Source organism: Protopterus annectens, chromosome 2.part1 (assembly GCF_019279795.1).
Source record: "Protopterus annectens isolate FY-2018-M chromosome 2.part1, PAN1.0, whole genome shotgun sequence".
Lineage (NCBI taxonomy): Eukaryota > Metazoa > Chordata > Ceratodontiformes > Protopteridae > Protopterus > Protopterus annectens.
The window spans coordinates 851,925,727-851,938,455 of record NC_056729.1 but is presented as its reverse complement, the minus strand read 5'-3'; the positions used below and the strand labels follow the sequence as shown (position 1 = coordinate 851,938,455).

Below are 12,729 nucleotides of genomic sequence, written 5' to 3'. Positions count from 1 at the left end.
TGTGAAGAACTGAAGATGAAGTGGGTGGATGCCACACATACAACACAGGTGCATAAAGGTGTAGGAGGTAAGGTAAAGTCAGTTCAGCTATGGTGGAAGTGTGTCAAGCTGTGAAACCTGCGCTTAACGTTGGACACAGCAGCAGACAGCCCCCACAGTGATAACTACAACAATGATCCATGAAGAGAACATCTGCCCTACAACAACTGTTCAGGTAACAGGGCAGACAGATACACAGCTACAACACTAGTATCCAGCAAATATCTGGATTTAACAATGAAAAAACAGCAGGTAAGGAGCGCACATCTGGCTCCTTTCAACCCCCAAAGCACTAAACAGACTTATATCAAAAACTTTAGATCTCAGTGATAAATCCTTCTGACCTCACTTGTACTTGCTATTAACACCACAATGTATGATGAAACTGTAGTGTGCACTGTACAATGCCTGGAATGTTACTATAGTACTGCAGTTATCAACTCTACACCAAAGTAACTCAGAAATGAGCAGCTACATTGCAAATCTGCTCTGTGAATATGTTAAACTACAAAAGCTTTAGTGCAGTAAAGCTCTCTCCATGGCATAAAGGAATACAGCCCTGAATGTGAAACAGACTAAATGAGGCTAGCTAATAACCTAGGCAGTGAAGGAGCTGGCAAAGGGAAGGTGGAGTGAATAAGTGATGCCAGCTCACTCACCCTGGGTAGTGGTCTAGGCCTCAGAACTGACTTCATGCAATGGAAAAATAGGAGCACAGTATGTATTTACTTGTATTCTTCACAGTGTGTATGTGGAAGCATGCACAGAGACGGTAAAACAGGGACTTGTATACAGAAAAGTGCAAATCAGCTGTCAATGGAAGGATTAAGTAATATGAAACATGGCTGACTGAATGCCTGCCTCTCTCATGTTTAGCTAGTTTCCCATTAAACAGAGAAACATATGGACACAATCATATTGGGAGGGCTACACTGTCAGCAGACAGAGAAAAATAAAATGTCCTTAAAAAAATCATACTGCCTTAGTAGTGTATATCCCTGCTTCTCATTCTTAAATTCTTCCTTCCCAGACATCAAATCCCCAAAAAAATATTGCTGGAACAAGCAGATATACTACAAAAGAAATTACAAAGCCATTAAATACAACAAAATCTGTCTGCTAAATCTGAAGCAGTGCCATCACCGCACATGAACCTCTGCAGCTTGTGTGATCTGCTACTCATTTTAGCAAACTCACTGAGCATAGAAGAAACTGCATGCATGCGTACACACACACACACACACACACACACACACACACACACACACACACACACACACACACACAAGTATTTTAACTTAAATGAAATCAATTTAACAGCAAGACAATCATGCAAGGCTTACATTTACTATCATTTCTGACCAAACGTATGAAATGATTAAAAAAAATACACCTCTGCTTTTACTAAGTGAGCTCAACATCTGCTTCCATGAATAGAAGCTAATCTTTTTACTGCTCTCATAATATCTTATGAAGAACACTCGGAAGAGTTCTAGGGTTACCTACTTCCTCAAGTCTGAAATCTTCCTCCAAATGGCAGGAACTAAGGTGTTTGGTACAGCACAAGTCTTTACTACATGACACACTAATCTATGGACGCATATCCAGAAAGCTGCACTAAGAATACACGTGTACCTTTACAGTAAAAGTGAAAAAAGGAGTGCATCTAAAATAAATAAATAAATAAATAATAATAAAAAAAAAAAAAACTCGTACCATTGAAAGCTTACCTCAAGGATGTGTTCAGCTTGCTGTTCACGGTCCAGTTTCCTTGTGGTGGTAGTAATCAATCCTGCAAACACAAGAAAACATGTCTTAGTCCAATGCTTGACTGAATATACACAAATAAAAACATCATTTGCCCTGTACGTAACTTATTTATTTTTTTTGATAACTTGTGATAGGCTGACTGAGCCAAAGCCAAGAAGACTCCTTTTCAGTGACAGCCCAGAAAAGAAAAGCTGCAGAGAGAAAACAAAAGTGTGTATGAATAAATAACTGTTGGCAATGAGCCCAAAGGAAATACTAGCAAACCTGCTGCTGAATCAGCAATTACTAACAAATGTGCACAAACAGGTGTTCTTGTGCAAACATGGACTTGTCCACTATTATGACTATATTACCTTCAGTTTTACTCAATTGTTCTCCAGTTCACTACTACTGACAAAAACAGGCTTAACAGGAGTTAAAGAAAGAAACCACAATCAGCAGGTAAGCGAAATGAGATCCAGTTACACACAGTACAAAGAACAAATACCACACAATACAATAAGAACAACAATTCACTGCAAACAGTAGGCAGTCACAAACGGCAATTTGCCACTCCATAATTTGCAGAAACATGACACTATACAGTAATGGGTAGTACTGTCACTGCAAAAACTGTTTTGGATTTAGCTCCTGAGGTACAGTTGCACAAAAGGCAACCCAAACTATGGGAAGGAAATGAATACTTCAGAATGGCACACCTGCAGGAATTTCTGTAACCGGTACAAATGAGACAGAAACCTGCCAACTCATCGTACCGACTGTATTATAATTCACCTTTTATGAGAAGCATCTGTCTACATCACACCAACATTTTGAACAATAAAAGAGCTGTGACAATGTGGACACCAGACAGAGAAGAACTTGGAAATGCAGCACTTGCTTAAGATTAAGGCAGCTAGGCTGGCATAAAACTGGATTATGAGTTTCAATACAGTGGGAAACAATGATCCACATCATTTCAAAAAGCAAGCATGACAAAAATTTCTGTATAAACACAGGGAGGGAGCAGGAGTTTCAGTACTTGCAGGTTTTTGCCTGCAAGATTGATGTGCACCCTTCCCTATCTGATCGCAGCTACACACTCGACAATAAAGATGAACTTTTTTTGTTTAAAACATCTTTTTTAAATTATCACTTAAGGCACATTTACACATACATTAATAGAAAAGAAAACGATATGGTTTGCTTTTTTATTAATATGGCTTAACATTTTTCCATTTACACATTATACACGACATGTTTTCTTTATCACTGTCTTTCACTCCAACAGTTCCCGTCTTCCCTTAATCCTCAAACGTCTTCCTGAACATTATATGCTGCAGGGATTGTTCCAAAAAATTCCAATTCTACGTAATTTGCAGCTTTTCTTTCCTAAAGATACCTCCTCTTCCAGTTCTGTTCCCTCTTTTACAGCATTCAATACATCAAATACAGTTGGCTTAGATTTTGATTTCCATTTTATTGTAACAGATTTGACAGCCAACACAATTAAACTTAATAGGGCCTTCCCATGTCTAGGGAATTCATAAGTAGTTGCAAAAGTTTTAAATTTCAGGAGTGAAGACTGATAAAGCCCTGCTGCAGCACACTATAACATGCTGCGTTTTGTAACAAGGCCATTGGTCCACACTGGATGACTACAATGAACAGGACAATGGCTTGTACTTCAAAAGCAAACAGAAACTGCTGCAATGAAGAATTGTGAAGTACAGGTTAGCAACTTGCCCCTTAAGTGCCTCAGCAGCGGACCATGTGCACATTAGCCTATCATGTTGCACTCCTGAAATCACATTTCAGAGCACAGTGCTGACTTACTGAAGCAGCTAGTCAGAGTGCTACACCTGAATGTTGTCTCCAGCAAAACCATTTGCACACTTCCCACTTCTAGCAACTCATCTATCTTTAACCCATTTACTGTATTACATAATCAGTCTGATGCTTCTCCATGACAGACTGCTCATACAATCTGTCAATTATCAGGAAACCACAAAGGCCCAATCCCAATACCACAACCAAGGTAATTAGCATTCCTTCCCATCTGCTCTCCGAGCACACCCATTTATGTGGATAGGAAGAGCAAATTAACAGTAGCAGACTTTTAGGATACAACTCTTGCAAAAAGAACTGTGAGGAACAGGCTGCACTATGGCTGCCATTTAGATAGTGCTGCCCCTCCCTACAATTTGTTTTAAACCCACCCCCATCACATTCCAACCACAAACTGACAACGTGCAACCAAAAAGAAAAAAAAAACTTCTGCAACTTTGTTTGTGGAAATGAACCGTTTCCTTCCTCGGTCACAAAAAGAGGTTTAATAATTTGATGTTGAAAACACACTTTCTTCAGCCAGGTGTCACACAGTGAATATCCTTCATGTGTGCCATATGTGGTCTAAGTTATTACAACCTGCTTCTTATGAAACCGTAGCCCATGGTAGTGGACCCACATCATCAGGCACATAACGGACTACGTGCTGGCACTTTCAGGGCATTGGACTCCTGCTGTCACCAGTCTTCTGCAATGTAAGACAGCAAAAAAATATATATCAGGGCATGGACAGGTCACCAAGACAAAAGTCCACTGTTACTAGTGGAATACAATACCTACCAAGGTTACTCTCCTTACACAAGTGTGTACCAAATTAATAGATAATCCAGTTTGTGTTTGCTCACCCAAACTTGTAAAGTCCTAAGCAAACAGCATGCAACAATCCCATTTTTTTCTCTGGGGGAGGAACAAGCTGTTTTGTCAGAAGTGTTGCTAATCTTCATATATTACAAAGCCACCTATGTAGCATATGTAGTGTACAGGGATAAAATGCTGACTACAGCCCAGCTGTTTAAAGGCTGGAGTACCTGTTGGAGCTGGGAAAATGGAACAGGAATGATGGAGTCAACAGCCTGCTCCCCTCTTCCAAGGGAGGGAGCACAGCAGCTTTATGAGCCTCCGTAATGATACTGGGGGCTGAAACAAGAGCCTCTGGTGCTGAATGTGGGCAGGCAAGAAGGACACGTTACCTTAGAGGTAGGTGTATTGCCCTTGCAGCACCACTGCATGCCCACAAAGGCATCAGACCTGTAGGTAAACGAGCAGTACACCTTAAAAGCTACTCTTAAAAATGTTCTGGGAACAGCCGATTCAAATGTTAAAGATCCCTAACATGTACACAGTTTTTGGCCATCTGATAAAACAAAGCAGCATCTCTTATGAATTTCAGTTTTAAGATTTTGAGAAGAAAGTGCCATTGGCTTTGCAGAACCATCTATACACACACACACACACACACACACACACACACACACACACACACACACCTCCTACCATGCATATGTGTTCTAGAATTTTCCTGGCATATATAAATACATGCATCTGTGCCACGTTAAAAATACAATACTCGCAAAAATGTTTCCTCAATTAGAAAAATATGCAGACAAATAAAAATGTGTATGCATCTCTAAATATAGTGCTTGCACGAAAACGAGTCTTTTTTTTTTTTTTATTTATTCGTTAGCCGGGTAAACTTGGTAAACATAAGCTTCTTTTCAAGGGCTTGCTCAGTCGCACATTCAGCAAAGCAAGACTAAGGGAATGAAACAGTGGACTAAAAGGAGGGTTTCGGATTAGGACGGGGGGGGGGGGGCAGGATTGACTCTTACCATCACAGATCGGGGAGAGGAACCAAAGGCAGCTGCTAGTCTGGTCCACATAGGCCAAAAACCTAGAATTGTTTAACTCTCTGTACTGAACTGTCCCTGCACTTAGACTGCTAGCATATACACAACAGTTTCTGTTACAAATCTTAAGTTAAAATAAAGATGGTTATAGAACAGAAAAACATGACATCAGTATCCTAAAATATAATGCAGCAGCGGCTACACAAAAAATTATTTTTTTTTCTGATTTCAGAGATACTTCTGTACGGCACTTGCCTGAGGTAAGAACTCACATAAGTAAATTCATTTAGAAAACCAGGACATATCACAAAAAAAAGATCATATCCAAGTACAACACAAGAAAAGGTCAGATCATACAATGACCCTTTACAGCAAGCAAAATATAAAAGATGCTGGGAAATATATTTATTTCCATTTTGTTAAAACTGTGAATCCAACTTTGGTAATGGCCTCTCTTCAGGGGAGACCCAAAGTGGTATCCATAATGACAAGGGGTAATTTGGCTAGGGCATTGGGGACCTTCCCTACTCTAAAAGTGCCATGAGAGCTTTTACATTCACCTGGGTTAGCACTGTCACCAACTCAGGTACATCTCTTTTTGTTATGCTTAACTGTGCAGCGCGTTTCCCTACCTTGCAGCATTTGATGCTTTTCAGATTACATAACAAAAAGAAACTCTAAGAAATGTTTCATTCCCAATATAACTAAACCATAAGCAACAGAAACTAATTGTGATTATGTATCCCTTCCTTCTGGCATTTCTGACTCCAGATTCTAACCACCACTGCTGGTCAAGATGTGACCTGGGTTTTGCATGTGGTCCTCCAGACCCCTTAGTGAGGCTCCTCTTTATAAAACATTCCACTAAATAAGCACATTTCTCAATCCTCAGTGTCCAAAATGTGGAACACTACCACTCACAATGTGGAACAAATGGGCAAAATGTGGAATGCTAGTGATTTCAACTACGATGCGCGGTTAACTTTTTTTTTGTTGGTTAAATACTTAGTAAAGATTCTTTTGATGCATTAATATAACTCTGTACTATTACACATTTACCACATAAATTTGTTAAAATAACAATGAATGTCTGTAAAACTCTTTTACTGATGAACAGAGTGGAACATGCAATTTTTAAAATTCAGAATGAGGCGCACTCGAGGTATGTATTGCCATAAAGTTGAGTGCCTACCATCTAGTGGTACAGCCACAAACACAATCTGAAACATGGTGAAGAAGATCATGACAGTGTTAGTGAATGGAAATGCAATTTTAAGGACGGTACAAAGTGCATCACCAATTGTGTGGCAAAACCATGTACAGTAGGGGTCTGCATACAGTTACACCCAGTGCAGAGTGTTGGCATTCTGTTACATGCCCAGTCAGCTGAAATGGCCTTTTGAGCTCTGCTAAGTTTCTGCCTCCTTCTGGTAACTTATTTGGTATGGTTTGCTTTTTCCTTTCCATCCATGTGAATCTTCTTACAACCAATACAGTAAATCCATTCCCATTACAATAAATAAACAAATAAATAAACTCTGCTGTCTTAACGTGGCACAAATGTAAAATATTCGCAATTATTTTTAAGCAAATAGAAGCTCATGTTGTGAGCTCCTGCCTAAACCATTTGTCAAATCCACTTTAGAACTATGTAGAACATGAACTTACCAATCTTCCCTATTTTAAATCTGGCAGTTAGCTAGCTAGTTCGTTTACAAGTCTAGCAGTTAGTGCAGATTACTACAGTTCTGAGTTGTTAATAAGTTGCTTCTTGTGTCAATAATACAGGGTTTGATTCTTTCCACCTCCATTTGACTACTGTGACACACAGTTAAGTCACTTAACCAGTGTGCCTGGGCTGCCCCTGAAAAGGAAGACCCGTGTCCAGTGGGCTTACCTAATCAACAAACAGGTAAAATAAAATTTAATCTAGATGTTACTGGACATCAAACATCTCCTCCCTTTTTTCCTACACTACTAAATGATGTTTCACTTACCCCATATTCTACTTCTTAGAGACCCATTAAGTTGGTTTCATTTTAATACATTTCTCTACACCTTTCTGTAAAGTCCACCTTGATACTACCATTATCACAGGTAGTACTGTGGCGTGTGGTAATCATCATACTTTATGGCCTCTAAACAAGTACGAGGGTTTTCACGCAGCCTAGCGACAAAGAAAGGTGGTTTACTACCATCTTGTAAACAAAGCACCCACGTTCATTTAACACCCCCACTTTCTGCACTATCCAGGACAGGTGCTCCGTGTCAGACTTTTTTTTACCTTTAGTAAAGTGGCTCCCAAACTATAACACAATAAATAAAGGCTTATTAACTTATTCAGTGACTGCAGTACTAAGGTACGTCTTGTCCCTGTGTTAAGGAACAAGCATATAGTACGTACTACATAATTCGCTAATGACGTCGAGGAAGAGTAGCACGCAGCTATACTTATCAGACAACGTTCGCGCTGATTTCATAAATTACTTATATTTCTCTGCTGGTCACGGTTACTTTTAAGTCTGACGTGATAAATGAGACAAAGTAGTCATCTGAGGAAAGGATGACCATAGCACACTGTTTACAAAATAAAATAGTTTGAGGCCAGCATTAAACAGAACCCCTCTTCAGGGCAAAAATTCTTATCACAGTTGCATCCTGACTACTGCAATGTAATACACACTGCAGAGAAAGCTGTGTTTCAAGCAACAAAAGCAGGAAGGATCTCAGGATAATTATTTCAGAATAGTTTGAAAATGGAAAATCACTACGAAAAGGCAGTGAGAAAAGTTGAACAATTCTACAATGCACAGAAATAGGCATTTATTTATTTATATTTGTTTACCTGGGTAGTGCACTCATCAATAATGAGCAACTTCAGGCTCGGTACAAAAATACAGGGAGGTCAACTCAAAGTAAGACTTCTTCTTGTACCTCAAACAGAAGGTCACATAAATTATGGAAAAGCATTCCACAGAAAGAAAAGGACTGAAAAAAATTCTTACAGAAATTTAACAGTTGTCCTTTGTTTTTAGTTCATGGAAATATGAAAGGAAAACGTGAACTCTCCTTTGACATTTGAATAGAAAGCCTCCACAGCATTCCATGCTGGTGCTGTTTCCATTGCTAGGACTAAACAGCAGCCTCTGGTCAAATTGGTGCTGAGCTTTCCCTTAATAACTCCTTTTTCCTTTAAACTAGCAGCCCCCCTAGCATGGTGATTAAGGTCAAATTATAAACATACACAGAAATGCAGATAAAGCCTTCTGCTTATTCATTGTTAGAATTATGGAAATATGAAAGGAAAACATTAACTCTCATTTGGAATTCGAATCCAAGATCTCTAGCATTCCATGCTGATGTCACAGCAGCTGGACTAACAAGAACGTCTTGACAGACAGGTCCTGAGTTTTTCCTTAAGAACCCTCCTTCCTTTTAGTTAGGAAACCCTTAGCATGCAGTTGTAGCTTATGTTTGTATCCAATGACTGATCACTCAAAATATATATATATATATATATATATATATATATATATATATATATATATATATATATTTGTCCCTATGTTCTTACACAAATGACTTAGATGGCTTATTAGACTGTTCCCTATAAAGTAATTGCAGGGATGGTGTCATGTTAAACACTACAACAGCAATAACTCTGGATTACCCAAATTGTCACGCTACACCAGATGGCTGGTTGCATTCAATAAAGACATCTCTAATGGAAAAGTAAGACACTTAAATATTCTGAGAGAGGCCTCAGGTCTGTCAGACCCAGTACGCTAAATACCACAAAGTGCTGTTAAGAACACACCAATCTGCTAACACATACTACTGCTTCTAAACAATAAAGCAGGGTTATTAGTTCAGAGAACAGCCAGCCAAGGAAAAACAAACAATATGTCTGGGAATGACCTTCCAAGCAACTCTCTGAATGGAACTCACTAGGGGCAAAAGGATCTTATTAAAATACTTCTAAACGACAGTGTAATAAACACTTCAAAAATTAAATCAGTTAAATGATACTACCTAAAGAAAACTTAGCATGAAAAAAAATTTAAAAAGACTTAAGCATATTGCCTGAAATAGATATTGTGAGGTGGAAGAAACTGCCTAAAACTATTTGGTATATAATCTACAGAACTCTGTTTAATACTTAGTTGAAGTAAAGGTTGGCCTCATCTAAGCCACTCTGTGCAATTATTCATACAAATGTTCTTTTAACCAAATGGTTGTACAAACTTTGCTCATAGCTTCAAATACTAGGGTCTTCACTGATTTAAAAACTAAAGTGGTCTAAGACTAATTTACAGCTGGTTTGGTTGGAAATTATCTCAGATGAGTTGAACGCTTCACCCAAAAGCTGCAAGTTGAATACATCATCATTAAGGTGGCACTATTCAGGGGTATTCGCTTTGACATCTCATAAAAATGTGTTGAATATGGCACATAATGACCTTTGGAAATTGAGAAGTTGCACACTTAATCACTCAGTTGAAAATGTGTAGCTTTTCAGTTCTGCTCAGAGTAAAAAGCTATCAAAACACAAATATATATATATATATATATATAAAATGTTGGTATTACGATCTTGAAAGTGTATCCATTTCTGTAAAAAAGTTTTATTTGCATGATGTGCTTTGTCAAGTTTGCTCACCTTACCTTTTGCACCACTGTATGTACTGCAGGAAGTGACTATTAGAATTTCCATTCTAATAGTGACATTTTTTATTACTAAATCCACAAGAAAAAGAAAAGGCAAAAGCTCTTTGAAATGTGTCTTTCCTGTGCTGATGCCACTGAGGAGTAAGGGTGATCTTTAACCTTCATAACATCAACTCGGAGAAAAAAAAACAGAGGCATCAAAGATGCATCTAATGGATGATTACTGCGCTTGCGCAGACACATGTCTACTGAAGTCTATAAAACCCTGCTTGACATAACATTACTTGGGAAAACTCTTTTTATTTGAGACATGGTTTCCAAAAAAAAAAAAAAAAAAAAAAACGGGCAAAGCTTTTTATTAAAACAACAACCCAAACAAATACCGGTAGACTCTTGAAAAATGCATTGCTGCACTAAGTGCTGTGATGCAGTATTCAAGTAGAAGGGAACATTTTAATATATGATGAAGTGTGTGTGTATATTATACACATACATTTTATATACATATATATATATATATATATATATATATATATATATATATACTACACACATATATATATATATATATATATATATATATATATATATATATATACATACATACATACATGTATACACACACACCACACTTTTTTTTTTATTAAAACGTTAACTGCTCTTCTACCTTTAAATGTAGGAACCCATTTTAAGAGCAACTTGCAGACCGAGGCATGCACCTCTAAAGAAGAGTCAGAGGAAGGAGCAGAACTGTAGTTGTAACAGTGTCGGCAACATTTCTTGAAAACCTCATGAAAAAAGTGTTCAACCATTTTAGAGATACAGTCCGAAATTAAGGGACACACCTTTGGAAAATGGTCATAGGTGAAAATGGAGTATGGACTGTATTGTGAGACCCAAAATTCTGAAAACTCTCCCCTTGCCTATTTGTGGACACCTCTTCTTTTGACCACCCATATTTTCAGGCTGGATCCCTTTGTCTTGCTTCCAGTAATGATGATACTGACTCTTACGATACACAGGGAACAAAGGATAAGACATGCTTTATCAGCTCCATGGTCTTCCCCATCTCCTCCAATCTCCTGAAGACAACTAAAGATAAAAGCCCAAGGAGCAGGTCCTTGGCAAGTGAGGCATTAAAGAATTGTGCCTTGACACTCACTGGCAACAAACACGTCCTCTGCCAGGATTGTTTCTTTCAGACCAGGCACCAACAACCACAGATGGCTACATCCACATTATGACTGGAATAGCAAAACACACAAAGCACATGTACAATTTCCTGCCTTTAGGAATGAGCTGTTCTTTTACAAAACAAATATTCAAGCATTAAGCACAAGTTATGCTTCAGAACGTAATGACAAGAGATACAGGTGACACAGGTAAAGCAAGGAATGCTATGCACCTCCATGGCACAGAATGATTATCACAAAGAGCACAGAGAGCTTATGTACAGTTGCAAACCAGGTGCAGGAGAAGCTTTGACAAACTTTTAGCTCATTAGTTTCTTACTCTGTCTGTACTTTAGAGGTGCATGTCACAATTTAATTACACAAGTGAGAAGTACACTCATTCTCTCATGAGCTTTTAAATAAGATAGTTTAGTGGTGCTGCAGTAGCATTGTCGCCTCACAGTAAGACGCTGTCCGGTTCAATTCTCAGCTAGAGTGTCTTCTGTGTGGAGGCATGCGTGAATGGGCGTACCTTCATTGAAAGTTGTGTGTCAGGCCTGGCAAGCCAGTACGTAAAAATCAACTGCCAATCATTAGCGGACCGGAGTTCCGCTGTGGCGACCCCTAACCGGGAAAAGCTGAAAGACACAAGCAAGGCAGTGTTAAGACCTTTGCAATTAATCACCAAGTTCAACAACTGTCTGACAGTGTAAAGGACTAAGGTTCTGAGCTACTGACAGCCTGCTTCCTGCAGGGAAGGGTATAGGGTTCAATTCCTTCTACTTCCATTTGCCTAATGCACAAGTCTGATCAAGTCACTTGCCCAGACAGTGCTTAAAACTCAGCTCCTGAAAAGGGTCACCTGTGTCTAGCGGGTTTACACCATTAAGTGTATTTAAAAAAATACTACAGTTAACCTGAAAAAGAGGTGAAAAATCAACAAGGATGTCAAGTTGGAGGACATATGGGGTCAGAATAGACATTACAGTGTAATAAAACCAGCAATAAGCCTTGTAGCAAATGATGTCATTTGTACTGAATTACTCCATTAAAGGACAATATACTTCCCCATTCTACTTCTGCTGACAAGTTCCCAGGTCAGAGTACCACCCTCACAATGTATTCATGAATCTAAAATATTTTAATTCAGATGTTCCAAATGAAAAAAAAAAAAAAAAAATATATATATATATATATATATATATATATATATATATATGACTTTACCACCTGCAACTTAAAATGGCCCTTCTTTGCCTACTTATTTTTGTGAGAATGTAATATTATTTTGCCATTAAATTTACAACTTTTATTTACACAGAAAAACTGCCTCACAGATGGCAAAGGCAAAGAAACATCTTAGGATAATGGAGAAACTGAATCATGCTAATTAGAGAAACTAGCTC

The 12,729-nt window shown here is 38.4% G+C and overlaps 1 protein-coding gene across 1 annotated transcript in view; it reads right to left on the bottom strand.

The window, feature by feature from the left end:
• Positions 1 to 12,729, bottom strand: part of FAT1 (FAT atypical cadherin 1) — a gene marked incomplete in the record, with an annotated part of 1,563,619 nt that overhangs the window by 807,040 nt on the left and 743,850 nt on the right. The window contains 1 exon segment of the mRNA XM_044062507.1: positions 1,770 to 1,831. Within this exon segment, the coding sequence (XP_043918442.1) occupies positions 1,770 to 1,831 (62 nt within the window).